Source organism: Terrapene carolina, unplaced genomic scaffold, assembly GCF_002925995.2.
Source record: "Terrapene carolina triunguis isolate 2854851 unplaced genomic scaffold, T_m_triunguis-2.0 Scaffold66, whole genome shotgun sequence".
Taxonomy (NCBI): domain Eukaryota; kingdom Metazoa; phylum Chordata; order Testudines; family Emydidae; genus Terrapene; species Terrapene triunguis.
Window position 1 is genome coordinate 15,231,303 of NW_020664417.1, and position 23,017 is coordinate 15,254,319.

At 41.6% G+C, this 23,017-nt stretch overlaps 1 protein-coding gene across 1 annotated transcript; it reads right to left on the reverse strand.

Annotated features, from left to right (window-relative positions):
- Positions 1 to 11,493: 11,493 nt before the first annotated feature.
- Positions 11,494 to 22,894, reverse strand: LOC112105666. The gene is made up of 6 exons (XM_024198544.1): positions 22,672 to 22,894; positions 18,742 to 18,801; positions 17,574 to 17,708; positions 14,084 to 14,230; positions 12,478 to 12,538; positions 11,494 to 12,255 (listed from the first exon to the last, which is right to left on the reverse strand). The coding sequence occupies exons 1-6, from the start codon at positions 22,834 to 22,836 to the stop codon at positions 12,152 to 12,154; spliced, it is 672 nt and encodes a 223-aa protein (XP_024054312.1). The 5' UTR covers positions 22,837 to 22,894; the 3' UTR covers positions 11,494 to 12,151.
- Positions 22,895 to 23,017: the final 123 nt, after the last annotated feature.

The window sequence follows — 23,017 nt, forward strand, 5'->3', positions numbered from 1 at the left end:
GCAAGCCTGAGGGGTCACATGAGGTCAGGCACAGCAAGGGGGTGCTGCGGGTCATGCAGGGCTCAATGAGGCATAATTTGGAAGCTGTCAGGATCAATCAGGGTGCATAGGAAGCCTATGGGGGTCACATGGGGTCATGCAGGGGTCAGTGAGGCATAACTTGGAGGCCCCCCCACTGCCTTTCTATTCAGCCTGGCTAACTAAAGCTGCCTCCAAATTATTCCTCATTGACCAATTTGACAATGACCTCCCTAGCCCCACCACCATATTTATGGTCTCATTCAAGACAGCAAAAGCAACACCAATTATCGTGAACCTCTACGGTGCTGCTACGTGGTCTTCCATGCATACTTTCACCAAATACTGTTACTGCCACCGCGTCTTAAGCTGCGTGTTACAATGCATGGAAGGAACTGTCCTTTCTTGTTTATTAATTGTGTTGCAGTAGTGCCTAGGAGCTCCAGTGAGGCCCTACATCACAGGCTCATCCCTGCCCCATAAGTTTATTATCGTCTTCTCCTGTTACTGACATCTGCCACACCTCCACATCCAGGGTCACTCCTCCTTCCTGCTGCCACTCCCCAACTTCCTGCCTTTGGTGCCTCAGACTGATTGTGCTGTTCTCCTCTTCCTGCCCCTGGGATGGTTCAGCATGGGGGAGATGTGGGTTTGTCACTGAGGTGAAAGGAAGCGTATAGGGGCAGTCGGAACAGGCAGTGATGGGTGGGGATAGAGTAGAGCCTAGGAGGAAATTTATGAGGGCAACTGAAGTGAAAGTAGAACAGGGATTCAATCTCTACCCATCCCGAGTGACAGATGGCCAAGTAATCAAGGGGAGGGGCATGGGGTTGCATGGGTTCCGAAGATCCAGAGGGCTGCTGGACAGATGCAGAGCTGGAGAGTGAGGCAGCCCCTGCTCCTGACAAAGTTCCCTTAGTTTGCTGAAAAGGAGCTCAACTTCTGGTGAAGTAGGAACTTTGTCAGAGGCAAAGGCTGCCTCGCTTCTCAGTTCTGCATCACCTCAACTCCATAACAGTTGATGGCATCCTCCATGTTCCCCAGTCCTTGGAATCCTCATGTATTGGAGCTGCTGTGCTGCTTCACTGGTCTATAAAGGTCTTCTTCAGCCTGTCAGACAAATGAGTCAGCCACCACCTTCCTCCTAGCCCCAAAAACCAAGCACGTTCACCTGCACAAACTTCTTGATGGTGAAGTTAACGTTACTGCCCCACAGTGTATTCTGTTCCCTATACCCTTCCGAAAGAGTGGACTTTCAAAATCAAAACTCAAACATTAAGGGGGGGGGAGGGCGCGAAAAGAAGGCAAAACTGAGCTAAGATCTACTGCATATCCCCAGAACTAATGTTAGTGTTCACACACACACACACACACACACACACACACACACACCAAATGTCATGAAAACCAGGACATGCAGAGCTGTGGTGGTGCATAACATACAAGACAGCCACCTACCATTAACTCTGTCCCTTTAAGATAGCAATAGGGACTGGAATCCTCAGAATGGACCTGAATTTCAGTTACACCAAAGCTCATTTTTGCTTCTCAATGGGTGAAAAAGGGAATTAGTGGAAGTGAGAAGCAGAACTAGAGTCTCACTTCCTCTTAAGAAAACATGCCATTTTCTCTGTTCACAGGGAAATCCAAATCAGGACTCCTTGTCAGAAGAATGAATAGAATCATCAACGCAGCGTGTGAAGCACCATGGATATGAAGAGTAATTGCTGCTGGTTTCCAGCGATCACATTTGACATCTTTTCCTTGCTTTTCCCAGCTACACAAATCTCAGTTAAACAACATAAAATCTGGTCCCTGCAGTTTAGACAAATATTCTCCACCTTTAAAAGAACGATGCATAATATGCTTGTATAACAGTGATGCAGAGCGAGGCGCACAAAACCCCACTAGGTTCAAACAATATCTGGACTACTTTTATGCTGCATTTATGTAATCCTCTTATTAATGAGACTGTTGAATGAAATAATTTCTTTATTACTAACAGGGTGTAATGTAAAAGGAAAGAAAAATTTTCAATTATTTCAATAATTACTCATTAGAACATAATCAAAACACTCACTCTCTCTGCTCCCAGTGTCCCCACTGATCCTCAGTCTTTGGGACTGTTTATAAAAAGTGGAGTTTTCAACCCTCCCAAATCCAAGAAGTTTGTAGTTGTCTCAAACAGCATCCTTCACAGACTAGCAAGTAATGACACCGGTGACAGCCCTTTTCTTAAAGTCAAGGTTAACATATACACTCAGCTGTAGGAGATCTCAGATCTCGAACAGCCTGTTTTTCTCTGCCTCGAGCCAGCGTGAGCTGCTTCCATTGAGCATGCTTAGTTCATTATGAGCTGGCCAAGACAGCTAGGTCCCTTCTGCTATAGCATCTCAGACAAAGCAGGTTACACTAGCACCCCGCAGGGACAGAGTTAAGGGTGCTATTTTACTTGCAATGGAAGTAAAATAGCACCCTAGCTGCTCATTGTATGGTTTCTATAAATTTGTATTTTGTTTCTTTTGTAACTAACATTTTAATCAAGGCACGCAGAATATAGCATATAGAAATTGGGAAGCATCCCTTTAAATAGGTTGTGAACGCTCCAGTGGCCTTCACTGTAATCTATGTTTTAGAACCCACCGGAATCCTCTCATAGCAGCAGTGTATACGCGCTGCTAGGAATTGCCGGTTGTACATGTCTTTAGTATACATGGTTATTTAAAGCCCACCAGGCCTCGAGTCCGTGGTTCCTCTATACGACAGATATTGTGTAAAGAGCAAGAGACACATTAGCTCAGCCTCTCCTTGTTTTCTATCATTTCAGTTTTGGTCATCTCACCTTCCAGAAGGGGGAAAAAAGGCAGCACTGGTGTGAGGTAGCAACCTAAATTCCACCTTCACAACGTTGGTTGTTTTTTGTTTTAGTAAGTGAATTTAAACAGTGCTGTAAGCAAACAGGGCACACTATCAAACAAAGGCCATTTCTACACTACACTGTAACCTAGGTGCACAAGCAGGAAAAGCAGCATGGCTGCTTTCAAGCTGGTCTGTATAAAGAAACCAAGAACCATCCAACCGTAGCCTGTGATCCTTTTCTGCTGTCTTTTCATAGCGCAGCCTCTGTGTTTACTTTGAACAGTCCACCAAGGGAGAACATAGTATACATTATTCTGAAATACATGCAACAGCTTTTCCTTCCCTCTACTACCACACACTCAATCAACCCGCTCAGAAATTGGAGACAGCAAAGGTTTCTAGACTGTCATGGCTGAACATTCAGCTGCAAGAAATAGCCCCACAACCTGGCAAATGTTTTCTTGTTTCCCACCTTTAGATTATTCATTCTCACTGTTGCTATGAAGTGCTATTGTGGGTGTTGCAGTAGCACAGTCAGGCTGCCTAAACCACTACTTTGGAATCACTGTTGCCAACTCCCACCCTTTTATCAGGAGTTTTGCAATTCTTGGTTCTTTTCATAAAGTTCCAGCTCCTGGAGGCAAGTGAGGAGGACAGGACTTTAATTATTATTTTTTAATTAAAAGTTTCTAGGCAGCATGACTGTGGAGAAAAATTTGAAAAATGTAACTTGAGTTCACAATTTGAAAGGCAAAATTAAAAGCACTCCAGCTGTATTTTTTAAAAATCCTAGTATTTAAGAAAATCTCATTTTTGAACGTTTGAATGGAATCCTGGAATGTACTCTTTGAATAGATATTAGCACTAACAGAGAAACTGATTTATGCAACATCTGTACTTAAATGTCTAACATGACAAATGGAATAGTCTAGAGTCACTTATTTTCTCTCTGTTAAAATACTTGAGCAACTACAGATTGGTTAAAGAGCATCATCTCAGATTTGTATGTATGTGAAACCTGTAAACACAAAGACAAACAGTCACAGCAGAGCTGATGGTACTGCACAAAGTGCTGGTGAAACCCCTGTTTTGGAAGTGTGCTTTAGTTCTGTCATATTAGATCAATTAGATGATTTGTTCTATCAAAAAAAAAATTAAGGGGCCTCCTGTTACAGCTGCTGGAGAAGACTAGGAAATAATTTCCATTTATTTGAAAAGGGAACCCAGAATAAGCCCACATGATTTCATCGCATACTTTGCACTAACACAATCTTGATTATGCAGAGAGTGCATTGTAGTAAATAAGATAAGGCAATTTCAGCCCCAACACCACACATTGTTCTTTGGACAGACTGGCTGGATCCTAAGCCTAGGTTGCTATGTAAATCCACTTACATTTAAAATATCAGCTACCCCTCTAAAGTTAAATGAACAATTAGGAAATACAGTCTGAACAAAATACCTTACCTTACCCAGGCCAGTAGCTGCCTTGCCAGTTCAGGCAGCTATCCACCTCCCTTTCTTAGGGCAGACTACCAATCTCACTGGGGTTACTGCTGTACTTTCCCACCCTCTTTCAGGTAGGGCCAGTTCTCTCTGCTGAGTCTTTGTGGCCCAGCTGACAACCCTTTCAGTTCTGCATGCGTTACAGATTATGGGCAGGAAGGAGCAGCCATCACACTTGTTTGGGGATTGCAGCAACAGAACTACAGGGGCCAAAAGAGACCTTGGTGCTAAATGGCCTTATTTATTACACTCCTGTAAATGTGCTGAGCCAGGCAAATATACAGCTTGTTTACTATGTAACCTTTCACTTTCACACTTCTGCACCCCTGTGTAGCAAGTGGCCTATATTTTTTGTCTGGTGAGGTACAAACAACAAAACAAAAAAATAAATCCATTGGTCATTTACCACCTTAAGTATCATGGGTCAGTTCATGCCTACACAGGAGCCTGACTTTATAATTAATACACCACACGAGAGTATTTAGTTAAGACATCCCTCCCTAAGCATTACATATTCAAATTTATGAGCATTTAATCACAGTCAGCCACTAAACCAGATGCTATTTGCAGTCGGTTTCTTTTTTTAGTTAACAGATTTGTGACCACACTTTGAGAACCTCTGCTCTAGGCTCTTCCAAGGTAGCTGGATTCCTGTGCCTGATGAACTGACTTCCCTGGCCCCTTTGGCTGCACTGACAGATAGAGAAGATTGTTGTACGCAAAGCCAGAGGATACAGAAATCTTCCTCAGCCCACCTTTGGCAAGGTAGACTTCTGCCATGGTTGGCTGGGGGAGGGGGGTATATGTCAATTGTATATGATAGCATGGAACTTTGTTTAGTGCAGAGGTTCCCAAAGTGGGCGATACCGCCCCCTGGGGGGCGCTGGAACGATCCAGGGGGGCAGTAGTAGCCTCGGGTGCAATTGGGGGGCGTTGAATAAAAATAAGGGGGCGGTGGAGGCATAAAGAAAGAAGAGAATATAAGAAATTTTTGAAAAACCGTTCGTACGTTTCATCTGTTGTGTAACAGTTAAAGTTGTAGTGATTACTTTATTTTCCAAATAAATTCACAAATTATAACCGATCAGGTGTCAAGTCCGCCAACAGCTCTTAACAAGCAAGTGTTGGCAGGCGAGCGTGTCGCGCATTGTCGGGAAGTCCAGCATGCATCGGCAGGAATATGTGCGTGTAATGATTTGTTTACAATACGATACTATAAATAGGCGACATGTATGAAATCCAATTTAGATTGTTTCTGAATTGTGTAAAAAGCAGTTAACAATAGTGCAATAAGTATTTAAAATTTTTTATTCATATTCGATACCTTCGATCTTTACGGATTACGGATCACATACAAAGCAAATTGTATTATTGTTGTTTCAATAAAACAGCAATTTACACGTGAGTATTTTTATACATTTTCTTACATATCTACCATACATTTCTGTGTCTCTAGTGCTTACTAATAAAATCGTAGCAGACTTGTGTCAGTACAGTACTATTTGAAGTGTACAGTCAATATATTTGTCATATTTTTTATTACAGTATTAACAAAAACAGGGGAATGAAATCGTAAAAAAAACTGTTAACTATTAACATTTATTTAATAACTTCTTCTGTACAAACGAAATTTAGGACGAGGAGAATTCAGCCAGTTTCCAAATTTATCAACAGTAGAAAAACATGATGAAGACTTGCTTACCTATTGTCAGCACTTAGAGGCTCTCTATTCTGACTTCAATCAACGATTTGAAGATATTCTTAAAATGAACATACCCGATTGGGTTTTGGACCCTTTTTCAAGTACAAACACAGAAGAATCTCCAAAATTACAAGAAGAACTGATAGAAGTAACAACAAATGAGAAATTTAAATTTAAATTCAAAGACGGCTACCAACAGTTCTGGCTGCAAAAGCAGATACCTACACTTTATCCTGGATTATGGGTTATAGTACAAAAGTTTTTAATTGCATTTCCTTCATCCTATTTAGTGGAACGTGGGTTCAGTGCGGTCACAAATCTGTTAACTAAAAAAAGAAACCGACTGCAAATAGCTAGTCGCGGTAATTTAAGAATGCTGCTGACAAAAATAGAGCCGAACATTAATAAATTGATAGCAGCGCACCAGGTTCATCCTTCTCATTAGGATTATTTTTAATGTTATTCATAATTTTTATTTTAATATTATCCTTCGTTATCTTCATTTTCTGTGTGTAATGCGAATGTTACTATGGTTGATTTTAATAAATAATTTTATAATTTCAAGCTTCAAGGTGTCTTATTTACAATAACATCTTTCTTTACTATATTGTAGGACGTAGGTAGAAATATAGATACATAAAAGAACGCAAATTTGTCACCGCATCTTTCTGCTTGTTCGCTTAAAGAAGGTAGATTTCCAGGGGGCGCTGAGTAATTTTTTTTCTGAAAAGGGGGCGGTAGGCCAAATAAGTTTGGGAACCTCTGGCCTAGAGGGAGCAAATGAAGCTAGAGGAAAGGGAGTTTTTAGCAAGGAGTATGTCTGTGAGGATCCCATCAGAGAAAGCTAGGAAGGAGGAAAAACATGAAATGCCAGAGCTCTGATGAAAGGAGGGCTAGCTAGCATGTAGAATAGGCTAGTAAACACAGGACAGGAAGCTGCAATCGTGAATATATTTTGTGCAGTGCTAGGCAATTGGGGGGGGGGGGTGACATTAAATGGGTACTAAACTTCCGCAAAATTTCTGCTGCAGCTGTTCTCCTTTCCTTTAGTGGAAAGGAATCACTGTCATGCATCACTAACTGTGGGATAGTTAAGAGAGATTCCCATAGTAATACCATAATAACCATGTTGAAATTATACCCACCGGCAATGAACAGATGTGGAAAATCAGTTACACCTTTTTATTTATGAATTAGAGAGGACCTAATTCTCTTTTACACTGACATGCCTTGAAGGGTGTCAGAGAATAATTTACACTCAATTTAAGCCCTCTTTACATTACCAGCAGAGTGTTAAGAAGCCTTTGTATAACCAGGCCTAGAGTCCCTGCGAAGCCACATGCAATGAGAGGGCCATATCCCAAACTGATGCAAACCAGAGAAGCTCCATTCACTCCAATGGAACTACACTGATTCTCGAGAGCTGAGGCACTAGCCCAGTATGTGTCTTTTCTAAGAATCCACTTCTGATAACCTTAATTTGATGAGTAGTTCCCAATTCCATTTCAATTTGATCATTTCTGATCAAATTATATATAGGTGTTGCCTATAGCAAGGTATTGCAATTGCATGTCTGTACCTTTAAGTTTCCCTTTGTTAGTTAATGTTCTACCAAAACAGTATTAATTATAGAAACTGAAATCAATGTTTAAGTGCTTGGTAGACTAATTTTAACACAGTTAGTTGAATTACTCTATAGTCAGAGATCCCCTTTGACCATTCATTAGGTTATCAAGCTTCTGGATGGGATTCAAAACTTCCAAACAGAGATGACAGCTGTAGCTGAGCAGTGCTTTTTTGGGTCTGGATTTTCCAATATGTCTCTTCCCTCTAAAGAAAAATGTGCCATTTTAGAATAAAGGAGAATCAACGCTATGCACTTGCTCAGTTTATTAAATACCATTTTTCTCAGGGAATCTTATTCACTTCCCTCCATGGATTTGTGATAGCAGTTAATACTGACTACAAAACAATAAGTGGAATTTATCACAAACTAGATTAATTGTTTTGAGCTCTTCCATAAACTTTATAGGACTAGAAAAGTAAACACTTCATGCTTTGTGTCTACTGTTAACGTTGCTCATTACCAATATTTGTACTGAAGAATAACGCACAACACACATCATATTCTGTTCTCTGCTGTTAGCAATTAAGTAACTAAAAAGCCAAGACCCAAATAGTCATTTAAGGGTCAGTCAGCGCGAACATCTGAATCTCCTTTAATTTTTAAAAACTGGATAGATTTTAAGTTGCTTCTAAATTAACTTACTAGTGTTTGTAGCTTTATAACATAAGCCAGCAGCTAGAAGCAACCTTTAGTCACTACTTCTCTAGCCTGGATTTGAACCAATATTAAAAAGTTATTACCCAGTCTCCTGAGATGTCCCCATTAAACATACTCTTCAAACATAAAAAAGTAATTATACAACAGTAGATAGAAATGTGATTTCTGAATAGTCCAGATCCAGTTAGATTCAATACTCAAATATTTTCACCTGCATTTTAGTTGCTTAAAGCCTGCACGTCATAGAAATGTAGGACTGGAAGAGACCTGTCAGTCAGTCATCTAGTCCAGTCCCCTACACTGAGGCAGGACTATGCATTATCTAGACCATCCCTGTATTTGTCTAACCTGCTCTTAAAAATCTGCTATGATGGAGATTCCACAACCTCCCTAGGCAACTTATTCCAGTGCTTAACTACCATTACAGTTAGGAAGTTTTTCCTAATTTCTAACCTAAATCTCCCTTGCTTCAATTAAAGTCCATTGCTTTTTGTCCTGTTCTCAGTAGATAAGGAGAACAATTTATTACCCTCCTCTTCATAACAACCTTTTACATACTTGAAGACTGTTATGACTTCCCTCAGACTTCTCTTCTCCAGACTAAACAAAGCCAATTCTTTTCAATCTTTCCTTGTAGGTCATGGTTTCTAGACCTTTAGTCATTTTTGTTGCTCTCTTCTAGACTTTCTCCAATTTGTCTGCATCTTCCCAAAGTGTGGTGCCCAGAACTGGACACAATACTCCAGCTGAGCCTTTATCAGTGCTCATTAGAGTGGATGAATTACTTCTCACGTCTTGCTTACAACACTCCTACTAATACACTCCAGAACAATGTGTGCTTTTTATTTCTGCAAAGTATTACATTGTTGAGATTTATTTTGTCATCAACTATAACTCCCAAATCCTCGTCTGCTGTACTCCTTCCTAGGCAATCATTTCCCATTTTATATTTGTGCAATTGATTATTCCTTCCTAAGTGTAATATTGCATGTGTCCTTATTGAATTTCATCCTATTTATTTCTGACCATTTCTTCACTTTGTCAATATCATTTTGAATTTCCAATCCTGTCCTCCAAAGTGCTTGCAACCACTCCCAACTTGGTATCGTCCAAATTTTATAAGTGTACTCTTTATACCATTACCCAAATCATTTATGAATTTAAATAGAATCCACGCAGGACAGATCCTTACAGGTCCCCACTTGATATGCCTTTCCAGCTTGACTGTGAACCATTCATAACTACTCCAAGTATGCTTTTCCAACCATTTGTGCACCTACCTTATAGTAGATTCACCTAGACTATATTTCTCTAGTTTGTTTATGAGAATGTCATGAGGGCCAGTACCAAAAGCCTTACTAAAGTCAAGATATATCACACCTACTTCTCCCTCAATCCACAAAGCTTGTTACCTTGTCAAAGGAGGACATTAGGTTGGTTTGATCTGATTTGTTCTTGACAAATCCATGTTGACCATTACTTTTCACCTTGTTATCTTCTAGGTGCTTACGTATTGTTTGATTTATTCTCTTCTTTCTGGGTACCAGTGTTAAGATGACTGGTATATAATCCCTGGGGTGTCCTTATTCCCCCTTTTATAGATAGGTACTATATTTTCCCTCTTCCAATCTCTCCTGTCCGCCACAAGTTCTTAAAGGTAATTGCTAACGGCTCACAGACCTGGTTGAAGAGATCTTAAGTATTAGGATGTATTTCACCAGACCCTGCCGATCTGAAGACATCTAACCTATGTAATTCTTAATGTGTTTTGTCCTATTTTAGCCTCAAATCCTACTCCATTTACATGGATCACTATTTTAGTCAATACCATCACAACTAACCTTCTTGGTGAAAACCAATAAAGGCATTTAACAGTTCAGCTATTGCTTCGTTTTCGGTTATTGTCTCTCTTCTCATTGAATGATGGGCCTACCTTGTCCTCTCTCTTGTATTTGTAAAATGTTTTCTTACTAATATTTATGTCCCCTACCTAATTTAAGCTCATTTCATGCCTTGGCCTGTTAAGTTTTGTCCTTACATGGTTGTGTTGTTTTTGATACTCATGATCTTCATAATTTGACCTCATTTTAACATCTTGTAGGACTTTTTTTTTTTTTTTTTTTTTCTTTTTTTTTTGAGTTTCAGATGGTTGATATTCTCCTGGTTAAGCCAGTGTGGTGTCTTACCATACTTCCTATCTTTCCTACACATTAGGATAGTTTGCTCTTGTGCCCTTAATAATGTCTCTTTAAAAAACTGCCAACTCTCAACCATTGTCCATATGAGAAGTATTAAATGTCCCAACTTCCTGAACACACTGTAGTTCTGCTGGTGTTTCAAATGGCAATCAAGTCTTTTATGTTGAAAGTTCCAAGCTTCCACACATTAATATTAACTATCACAATGACGTTCTCCTGAAGTTAATGTAGAAAGTAATCCCTACAACAAAAGTCACCAGAGACCCACAAAGCATCATGCTTCTTGGTATTGATGTCTACCCTTCTATCAGATAAAGCCCTAAAGCCTTAGTAGTATTACCCCACTATACAATATATTTGATTCCAAAACCTGACAGCCTTCTTAGCCTAAGGGTAAGTGGAGCAGAGATAAGGCCGATCTTATTAATGATTCAACTTCTACTCTTTATGAAGGAAGTGGGCAGGGATGTCACTAGCTTGTTCATAACTATTATTCCAGGCCTGGATCAATTGAACCAGCTTGATAGCCACTGCAACCCTTAGCACGATTATGACTTAGGTAAGTGATTGATTCTAGGATCAGACCTGTCAAATATCAACTTATGATCCAATTTTGCAGTTACAAGGCTAGTGCACTAACCCAACAACACCAGAGAGCAGAGTGATTTTTTCTAGCCAACTCCTTAGCTGTTGCTAGTCTAAGATGTTTGGCTAGTGACTAAAACATTTATTGAAGTTGGTGTTCCACCCCCAGGAGTACTAACCAATGAGAAATGAGTACACATTGATAGGCACTTTGTATAGACACTTAGTTAAACAGGAAGTTGAAGCACTTCACAAATAGGACTGGCTGTTGTGAATAAAACTCCCATCATGTTAAGACACTGATAAGCACAAGCCAGAAATCTACTTAAAATCCTGTTTTATTAGGTGTTCATTGATAAAATATAAATAAGATTTTTTTTAAACACAACTGAATCTATAGTTTGACAGGGGCACTTCAAGTTTTAATACCAGATGTTTTAGCCTGTTCCCCAAGAAAGATGGAAGAAGATGGCTGAATATCCAGTGCAGTCCACAGAAGTAAAAGAAATTATGTCTAACCACAAGTGGCTCCTTCATTCTGGTATAACTTGTTTAAAAGGCAGAAAAATACAAGTTATATTTGAGAAAATGTAGATGCATTAACAAACATTTTAAAACAGTCAATATGATTTCACATTTGAATGCTCAAAGCTAGCACTACTAAACTGAAGCTGCAAGACAAATTCCATTATCATCTAGTCTTAAAATATAGATCTCATATAAAAGCTGCAGGAGACTGGTTCATACATCCCAGAAGAGATGAGGTATTTTAACTGTGCAAGACCTAAATCAGTTTAAGAACCTGTAAGATCTTTTCATCCACAAGTGCGTAGACAATTGCACTGCCATCTTTGCTGAACTTTCTGTGCATTCAGTAGTTCCATGTTTAAAGAATCCATGAAAAAGTGCACAGATTTTGTTTTTAAAAGCCTTAAAAAAAAATAGCAAAATATAAGGTAAGTTCTCCAGTCTATTAGCATTAAAATTCTTAGTTATTCTTCAAGCAAGTCTGATGTAGGGAGGTGGTTTGGATAGTTCTTCCTCTGCATCTAAGTCTTGATCTGGAAACTGCACTGGGGAATTAAAGATTCTGTTCCCATGACCTACGTGAGGGGGCGGGGGGAAGAGAGAGGGGAAAAAAAAAAAAAGACGATAACTGAACATACTGTAGCTGCTTGGGCCAAATCCTGAGTTCCTTACTTTGTTTTCAGTCACTATCAGGATTTGGCTTGTAATACATATTCAGTAGATGATACTGTATGGAATTATCACCTTAAACCTGAATGATCTATCTAGGAGTTGGAAGGGAGGAGAAAGTTACTTACTTTGCATAGTGCAAACCAGTTCCACAGCCTGCTGCGGATCCTCAGCAGGTTGCAACCATTCCTACAGATGAGATTTATATTTTATCTTTCCATTGCTAGTCAAACATGGATGTTCTTATGCAATCTTATAATCCAGTTTAGAAATTATCCTTGAAAGTAAACTTTGAATTTGTGTGAACAATAGAACCTCAGAGTTGTGAACACCAGAGTTACAAACTGACCAACCACGCACCTCATTTGGAATCAGAAGTCTCTGCTGCCGCCCGATTGTGTACGAAAAAAATAGCATATACACTACCGTGTTAAACTACTAAAAAAATAAAAAAGGAAAGCAGCATTTTCCTTCTGCATAGCAAAGTTTCAAAGCTGTATTAAATCAACATTCAGTTGTAAACTTTTGAAAGGACAACCATAACATTTGTTCAGTTATGAACATTTCAGAGTTACGAACAACCTCCATTACCAAGGTGTTCATTAACTGAGGTTCTACTCTAGTTTATTTGAAAGGAGGCTAATTTTAATGTAGTAGATTTAAATTTCATTATCGCCTTTTCTCCCAAAGGAGGGTGTAGTTTAACATGTGGAATTAAATAGTGACATTCACCACTTTTGATTTACGTATCATTTTTGACATGCATATATGATAGCCTGATACTTTATACAAATCCCTTTTCTTGATATGTCATGTAGTCAATGTTTTATGTATATTCTGATAAAATAGGGGAAAATGTGATTTTGTACAAGTTGTTTATTCAATCCACTCGAAGTCCTCCTTCCCTACACTAAATTTAAAAATCAGGAAAGTGAGCTAGAAAACTGGAGTCACAATATTCAGAGAGATTTTATAATACATAGCTCAGCTTCTTAATGAAATCTGCTTGGTCAATGATAGTGCTGGTTGAACGTTTTCAAAGTTTGCAGTTTTTACACACGAGGGACACTTTTCCTGAAAATTGCGTCTTTGTCCCTGACTGGCTCTACTGTAGTCCATGCACACAGGCAAATAAGCTTAGAGAGGTATTTAAATTTAAATCTAGTACATTAAAACACAAGAAGTGTTATTGGTATGAGTTTGGCATGACACTTTACTCATAATTTATGCAGAGCATCCAAAACAAGTGCTAGTAAAACCTTTACACCTCATGATGGAGTTTGTATTTGCTATAGTTTATAGGAAGTGCAGAGTTTAAAATTAAGGGGTTATTTTATCCATCAGTTGGTACTTCAACTGTATTTGTAAACCAACCTGCCCTAATACAGACCTCAAAAGGAAGAGAGGTGATTACTAAGACACTTCAGAAACCTCTAAAATTGTTCTAAAATGCCTTTCCATATCTAGCATTACAAGTCTGATGTCTTGTGATCTACCAGGACTAGAAAAAAAAGTCTTCGAGCATTAGAAAGAGGCATCCTCGGCTCAAGGTCACAAAGGCACATCTTACACTCCAAGGGTTTAAAAGAAGATATCAGACCTTCTGCCTTTCATCAGATAAACCAGTCAGATACATGACTAATGCATTTACCCTAATCCACACAGTTTTCCCTACGTACCACATGTGATGCAATAGAATTAGAAACTATGTTCAAAAAGTCAGCACTTACATACCATTCCAGTTACATTGTCATAACATGAACAACGTGGAAGACTTCGGCAGCCCATGTAAGCAATAACTAGCACAATGAAAGCACTGCAGGTAGATGCAATTAACATTGCTATGTTGGCTCCTTTGACAAGTTTATCAAGCACAAACTTCTGTAATAGAAACAAAGGAAATGTCAGATGGATCAGCAATGAAGGCTTTAGCTGTAACTTAAATTCCAAAACAAGGTTTTGATTAGTGACTGAAATTCTTTATCTGTAGTGTATTTACTTTTTCCATTGTAAAAATCTTTACTACTCTTTTACATGTCAACGGGGGAAATACAATAGTTGGTTTTAGTATTGATGTACTTTTAAATCAGTAACATCACTGATGTTGAGGGGAGACATTTCTCTTCTGTATTTGTGTTTTTCTTTGTACTACCCTCTGCAGAGGCAACAATAATTTCCTATCAATTTTGTACTATATAGTCAAGTTTGAAATTAACAGGCATTTTGTTTAAAGTTCATTGTATTTAACACTTTGTCCCAACACAAGCGCACACCAGCACTGACTAATGTCAGCTTTGGAAATAGTTTTACTGATGCAGCAAAGGTACAGCAAAGTAAATACCGAAGGACCATCCCCTTAGATCAGTGGTCTCCAACCTTTATACACATAGGATCACTTTTTGAATTTAAATGCAACCCAGGATCTATCTGGCCCCTTCCCTGAGACCCCACCCTGCTCACTCCATTCCTCCCCCCTCCCCACCCCTGGTCTCCATTGCTTGCACTCTCTCCCCCCCCCCCCACCTCCACCCTCACTCACTTTCACCGGGCTGGGGCGAGGGGCTGGGATTCGGGAGGGAGTGCAGGCTCTGGGCTGGAGCCGAGGGGTTCGGGATGTGGGAGGGGGCTCCAGGCTGAGCCTGGGGTTGGGGGGCAGGAGGAGGTGAGGGGTGCAAGCTCTGGGGGAGGGGGGGGAGTTTGGGTGCAGGAGGGGGCTCCAGGCTGGGGCAGAGTGTTGGGGGTGCAGAAGCGGGTGCTGGCTCTGGGAAGGAGTTTGGGTGTAGGAGGGGGGGAAAACGTTTGGCTGGGGGAGAGTGTTGGGGTGCAAGAGGGGGTACAGGGTGCTGGCTCGGGGGGTGTCAGGGCTGGGGCAGGGGATACAGGGTGCAGCAGGGGATATGGAGTGCTTGCTCTGGGAGGGGGCTCAAGTGTGGGCTCCTGCCAGGTGGCACTTACCCAGCAGTTCCTGGCCGGCGGTGCAGTGGGACTGCTGCTAAGGCAGGCTTCTTGCCTGCCCTGGCCCCACACCATTCCGAGTAGGGACCCACACGCCCCAGTGGCCTGGGGTGCACATGGCTCTGCACACTGCTCCTGCCTGAAAGCACCAACGCCGCAGCGCCCATTGGCCACAGTTCCCTGTTCCCGGCCAATGGGAGCTGGGGGGGATGGTGCTTGCAGGCAGAAGCAGCATGCAGAGACCTCTGCCCCCCACCCCAACCTCCGGGGCCACGCTGGCCGCTTCCGGGAGTGGCATGGGGCCGGGGCAGGCAGGGAGCCTGCCTTAGTGGCAGCCCTACTGCACCACTGGAGATCACAAACGACTAGGAGAGTCTCCAGTGTTGACCGGTTGGTGACAACTGCTTTAGAATCATCTTTGTCTACAGTGAGACACATCACACCTAAGCGGCATGACATCAGAAAGTTGGCCTGCAGTGCATGGGTGTATTTGCATTTTTTTCATAAATATATTAATCCCAACAAGCTATTATTGGTACCAAAAGGATTTTGTATCAAGAGACCAGATATCAGCAGAAAATTTGCAAAAGCAAGTATCTAAATGTCAGCACCTAAATCTATGTCTAGGTACCTAAGTGGCCTGATAATTCAGAAGACACAGCCTATTGCTTCTATAGCCTTACATCCAAGACCATAACGCATTTCAGAGAGATGGGTAAATTTTCTTTTTACACCTTACCGACCTTTTACAAATGTGCAAACTGAGGTGCAGAGAGGTTAAGTGACTTGCCCAGAGTCATATTGCAAGCTTTGATGGAGTTGGGACTCAAGCCCCTGACTCCGTGGGTGCTCTGGGGCTGGAAAAAATTGATGGGTGCTCTGCACCCACTGGCAGCCAAGCTTCCCACCCCGCCCCAGTTCACCTCCGCCTTCTCCCATGAGCGTGCCACGTCCCCACTTCTCCTCCCGGTGCTTGCCGCTGCGAAACTGTTTCGCAGCGTAACAAGCTCTGGGAGGGAGTGGGAACACAGTGTGCTTAGGGGAGGAGGCAGGGAAGAGGCGGGGCAAGGATTTGGGGAAGAAGTCCAATAGGGGCAGGGAGGGGGCGGAGGATTCGGGACAGGGACTTTGGGGAAGGGATTGGAATGGATGCGGGGAGGGGTGGAGTCGGGGTAGGGCTGAGGGCGGGGTTGAGCACCCCCGGCAACAGGAGAAGTTGGCGCCGATGCCCTAGACCAGTGCTTCTCAAAGCCAGTCCGCTGCTTGTTCCGTTGCGGGAAGCGGCGTGGGCCAAGGGATGTGCTGGCCGCCCTTCCCGCAGCCCCCATTGGCCTGGAGCGGCGAACCGTGGCCAGTGGGAGCCGCGATCAACTGAACCTGCGGACACGGCAGGTAAACAAACCAGCTCGACCCGCCAGGGGCTTTCCCTGAATAAGCGGCGGCCCGACTTTGAGAAGCACTGCTCTAGACTACACTGCAGTTTAGTGAAGATGCTGAGTTATCTTGTAATTTGTTTTATAATAATAAGCCAATGGCTTCCCTTCCTATCCCATTCAAAGATATTAGTTGTTTGAACTTGGGACAGATATTCTAATTTCTCAGTACTTCCTAGCACAATGGGCCTCACTCTTGGTTGGTGTTCCTATGTGTCTCCATAATCCACTAAAATTGTATGAATGGATTCTGTGGCCCAAAGGGCAACAGGTTTTAGATCAAATCAAGTTAGAATGTTGACGGTTTTGATCTTAACTGTTCCTGTTCCAATTCTCCTACACTCAATTTCATATCAAGGACTATCGGTACCAACTCTCCAGTTATATAGGCTACATGCTGTAATAGCCACCAAGTACTCCCATCTCATGGAGAACATCTCCAAAGCATTTATGTTCTACAAGGCAAGAACCCAGATCTTTACCACTGAATGTTCTCTCTATGGGGAAGACCCCATGTTCCTAACATATTTTGACCACCAGGTTCCTTGCTATTGATGTCTCCTAGGATAGAAGTTCAGTATCCTAAGAATTTCCACATCAGAGAAAGCCAGTGGTCCATCTAGTTCTGCATTCTCTCTTGGACAATAGCAAGTACCAGGAGAAGATTATACTGTGATTCTCCAGAGAATCACAGAGCTTCCTGCATTCAGCAATAATAAACTGATTTTAGAATTGTTGGTATATGCCTAGTTTGCACATACTGAAAGGAACTGTGAAGTCTGGATTGCATTCCTACAAAAGGAAGTGCAATTTTGTCACAAAATACGGCCACTTACCGTATGAATAACATGAACTGGCTCATGTGTGAACATCTCATCTTCTTCACCATAGCTTAAAGTTAAGGAAGCATAGACAACTACAATGATGGTGGCAAAACAAGAAAATATAGAAGCTACTATCATTGCATTCACCTGCATAGGAAAAAATTCAAGGCAAATATGGGGTGGGGACAGGAAGAGTTAGTGCATTGTCTATTTTTTCTTTAAAATTAATAAGCCACTCTGAAAGATATTAATCAAACCTGAATAATTTCAAATGTTCTGACCACCACCCATAATACTGCAGTGATTGTATTCTGTTGAGTGCATCAAGAGCTCCCCACAATACTCATTACTATATTTACCAGCTGTTTTTTTCTCCCCTCTTAAGGGATCCACAATTCAGGAATCCCTTGTCTGATTCATTTCCTTTTATGGGGGGGGGGGGGAGAGTCTAACTTTCCAATTTTGAGTCTTTGACATTAAGAGGGGCAAAAATCAGGATCATAATAGAAAATCATTTGCATCAGCTCCTAAAGCTTTATAGTGATAGATTGGTAACAAAGGACAGTAGCAAGAAGAATTATTATGAAACCATGGTCAAGTTCAACAAGTGTCTCCAAGCCACTACCACCTCTATATTATATATGCCCTATAATCTCAAATCTTGACCACAGAGATGTATGTTTGTTAAAGCAATTAGATTAAGTAAAACCCTTTTAGGTCTTTTAGCAGTTCACTCGTTTACAAATAAGAACATATCCTTTTGGAGTTTAGCTGGCCAGAAAGTCAAGAAGCAAGCTCTTTACACATTCCATTTTAATTCGTATCATACTATATAGTCCAGCAAAACAGATGAAATTTGTGAAAATATTTCTCTAGTACATTCAAAAGCAACTGCTAGAAAATACAGAACTTGAAGGAATCTAAAACCAGCTAATGGGAGGGGGGGGGTAAAATCACATGTTCTGGAGTAACTGATCAGCAAATGCTGCCAGAATTTTTCATTTTTCTACAGAATTTAATACTGCTACACAGAACTCAGAGTGAGGATCTTGCAGCAGGATTTAGAACCAAGTGCAATAAAGTGAACCAGGCCACTACCAACTTAGTGTTGCTTACAAAAGATGTATCTTGTCACTCCTTCACCTACCCCTTTTAAAAAAAAAAAATTCTACAAACTTACAAGAACTGGATTTTTTTTCTGGGAAGAAAATAAAGCCAGAATTCCAGGAACACCCATGACCTGCATGTTAAAAATAAACAGATGATTTTGCAACTGGACAGAAAGCATGCTAACAAGTTATGCTACTATATTGGGTATGAAAAGTTTCAGAAAAATATATTCCATAAGGAGCCATTTTAAATTATAAGCACTCACAAAGTTATTTAAGTTCATAGTTACCACACAGAAAACTAGGACGTTTGCACCCCACTTGATAATAAGAATGAGCCTATGAAGAGAGCAGACATTTTATGTCACAATAACTGACGTACTTCAACTTTCTTGGTTTTAACGGTGCAGATCCTGGAGTTTAAGGAATGGTATTCTGTCACTTCTTTAGAAAATGAAACATTCTGCTATTGAAGGTTAGTGTCAAAATTAGCAGTTATTCCAGCCTTGCTTTATAATTTTGGAATCAGATTTCACATTTCAGCAGTGTTACATTTCCGCTAGTGTGAAAGTGTGTAACTAGCACATAATATTCCAGGGAATTAAGGGCCATTGGCATTAACTGACAGCTCTCTTTAGTATATAACCTTCGGTGTAGGAAAACTTATCACCACATGTGTCGGCACATTTATAAATTATATAGTAGTTTAAATTCCATCAACCTTTATAGCATATGCTGAAGGTATTACGGAGAGACTGTAGATAGCGCTCCATTACCACAAGTTTTGATGCTCTCCCTAACTTTGCCAATGCTCAGCCAATCCACCTGAAATATCCCATGTATGCTCCTGTCATGAGAATGTGTATAGTGGGCTGGGGGAGAGGCATATGAATCGGGAAGGCATTTATCAAAGTAGTATTTTGCCATTTTAATACTGGTTTGTCGTTGACATGTCATCTTAAGTGTCTTAGCTAAGAAACTCCAAACTTGGTTTCTTTAACTGGACTCAGTGAGGGCTGGTTCTCTATTTTTGGTTAAGCCTGTTGGCTATTTGAGTTATTCAAGCTGATTTTGTAGACCTAGAGTCACAGTGTCTGCAACAGACTGTTCATAGCTTAAAGCCTGCCACTACCTACCTACCATTGTATCTGGAATTCCTGTTTTCTAAAGCTCATTCCATGCTGCAGCCTTGTTTGGCTTAAGTTCGGGAAATTAGGACATTTTCTGTCATTTATGTAAATATGGTAACATCAATCAAAAATGCAAATCACGGTATTAAGTTACTTTCTAAAATCTCCAGTTTTCTGAACTTTCAGTCTTTAACAGCAAGCCAGTGCCAGCATTGGAACCCAGATCTTCTGATTTCTAGTTACATTGTACTTCAGTGTCAATCACTGTGACCCTGACTGGGCAAACAGACAATGATTGCAAGCACAGACCTGCTGAAGTCACTGATGACATCAGAGCAAGGCTGTATTCTGGCAAATCCCAGTTTGGAGGGGCAGAGACCAAACAGTTCTACTATCATTCATAGTGTCCCAGAGACCAAGCCCAAAGCGGTGCACTCTGGTAAGAGTGACAAAGATGAGGATGGGGCAGAGTATTGGCCTGCTAGGGTTGAGGTAAAGGTGGCAAGCCTCTTGCTTCAGGACTTAAGCCAGTTTAACTAGTAGAGATCAGGATGAGACCTAATTTGTGGGGTAAGCTTAGCTTACCGCTAAGCTCTTACACCTTCCTTTGAATCATCTGATGTTGGCCACAGTCAGTGACAGGATTCCAGACTAGATGGGCCAGTCTGATATGGTATTGCAACTCCTGTATTGACAACACCAAAACAGCTTTGAAGCTGTGCAATAGTCAATAACATGTGTCAAGGTACCAGTGAGCTACTAAAAAGTTGCTTACTCCAACACACATTAGTAGTTCCCTGCTCCTTTTTTGAAAGGAAAGAAGCTATTATTCAGGGGGTAGGTATGAGTCCAGGATGAAAGAGGAGCTTTGGGTCAGCAGCTTCTCCAGTAAATTGGCTGGAGTACCTGGACAGTGAGGAGGGGAGATCTGGGGACATGTAAGGAACAGGGGGAAAACTAATAAGTTTTGTACTTTTAATATTTTGTTTGTATTTTTAGGCACTATGTAACAAAAACATTCCCCTAATAAAGCTTTATTAAATTTGAACTGATGTTGTCAATGTGTGCCAGTAACTTAAAGGATAAAATCTTAATATAAGGTGCCGTAAAAATAATCTGGTGGAAGTCAAGTAACTCACAATAAGGTTATATTTACCCTCAAACACTGGAAAGCATGGAAATAAAGAGTTTGCATACCCCAAATGTAGCTTATATGGTGGCTGCACAAGATGGCAGGAATGAAAGTACAGAGTTAAAGTCATTTGTGGTACCCTAGTGCAGTGGTTTTCAAACTTTTTTCTGGCGACCCAGTTGAAGAAAATTGTTGATGCCTGTAACCCAACGGAGCTGGGGATGAGCGGTTTGGAGTGTGGGAGGGGGCTCTGGCCTGGGGCAGGGGGTTGGGTTGCAGGAGGAGGTCAGGGCTCTGGGCTGGGGTGCAGGATCTGGGCTGGGGATGAGGGGTTTGAGGTGCAGGATGGGGCTCTGGGCTGGGGTAGGGGGTTGGGGTGTGGGAGAAGGTCAGGGCTCTGGGCTGGGGTGCAGGCTCTGGGCTGGGGCCGGAGATGAGGGGTTTGGGATGCAGGAGGGACTCCGGGTGGCTCAGGGCTGTGGCAGGGGGTTGGGGTGCGGGAGGGAGTCTGGGGTGCAGGAAGGGGCTCCAGGTTTGGGGGCGCTCAGGGCTGGGAATTGGGGTACAGGGCACAGCGCAGTGTCGGAACAGGTAGGAACTAGCCTGCCTTAGCTGGGAAGCACTGCCAACAGGACTTTTAATGGCCCAGTTGGCGGTGCTGACCAGAGCCGCCGCAAATCAGTGCCTTACATTCCACAACCCAGTATTGGGTTGCAACCCACAGTTTGAAAAATCACAGCTCTAGTGTACTTTTTGAGGAAAGCTTTCTGGCTTCCATTCCCATCCCCCTCCACATCACCTCTCCTGCCCCCAACCTTAAACCCATATTAAAAGATGTGCATCTTTGGGTTATCTACACTTCTAGGATGAAATCCTGGCCACACTGCAGGCAATGGAAGCTTTGATAATTATTTAAATGGGGGCCAGGATTTTACCCCCAGGGTACAGTTTATTTAAAAAGTTTTACACAAGTTGCACTTCGTTATCGAGTCAGAGCAGGTTGTCAGGTTGCTAGAGAACTATTCTTCGAAAGCAGTAGACAGACAACCCAAGAAGGCACCATCACTGTGCAGCAATGACTCCTGATCATATTATGCTGTAGCAATGTATGTTACTTTTGAATAGTAGGAATATTTTCATATGGGAAACCTTATGAATCTTAGCTGCTCAGAACACCTATAAAGCTTTGATGCAGTTATTAAGCTTTCATCCCTAACATCAATGAAGCAGGGCAGTGCTGCCCCTAATGATGAAGTTAAAACCAATTAGGGTGTTGTTGTACTCTTACTACAATTCATTCTCAGTGAAAAGTTCAGCTATGTTATGTGGGCACCTCGTCGATCTTATGAAATGAAGGGGTCCTCTGTGTTCCACCACTACACTGAAGCTCAATACAGTCATTAGCTTTATACATTTTTCTTTTGGTTGCAACTTTTAAAATGGCAGCTCTCCACAGCCTCATTTTCTAAATCATCCTATGCCTGATGAAATAAAAACTGAATTACAGTTTGTCTTGTTATTCTAATCCCTGCTGGAGGTTTCCCTCGCTCACCTCACAATATCCCCAAATCTTTTCCCAGTACCTCTCCACTCTTGTGCTTTCAGAGCAGTGGACAAATACCAGATTCCAAGAGAGGTGCTGGAGAAGAGTCAGGAAGTTCTCCCAGAGGGAGCCAACATCTGAACTATAACCCCCCCAATAGGATAAGTAAACAGAAAAATAAGATATGCAACTTTACCATTCCAGCCCAGACGGGTGCTCTGGTTTTACTCAGTGCTGATTCTGTTCTGAAGGTGCCATCCATTAATCCACTGATGACACACACTGCAGCACAGGCTATCTGCAAGAACCCCAGCACAACCATATTTTTCTGGTTAAAGATGAAATATCTGTAGCGATCCATTACAATGAATCCACACGTGAACCTGTGCGCGCACACACTCTGTGTGATCTTAGGAAGAAGCACAAGGATCCTTCAGGAAGAGAGTCAGCCTAACTGTTTTCCCTAAACAGAAGAAAGAAGGTGCAAGAGGATTAGCACTTCAACAAGCATCATCTGACAAATTGTTGACATACCTTGCCAT

Bases quoted from the DNA above. Each gene is read 5' to 3' on its own strand.
- LOC112105666 (XM_024198544.1), bottom strand. From the start codon at position 22,836: ATGGATCGCTACAGATATTTCATCTTTAACCAGAAAAATATGGTTGTG. The intron at 18,802-22,671 runs GTAAAGTTGCAT...TTTAACATGCAG, and splicing joins CACCCGTCTGGGCTGGAATG to GTCATGGGTGTTCCTGGAAT. The intron at 14,231-17,573 runs GTAAGTGGCCGT...TTTCTATTACAG, and splicing joins CAGTTCATGTTATTCATACG to AAGTTTGTGCTTGATAAACT.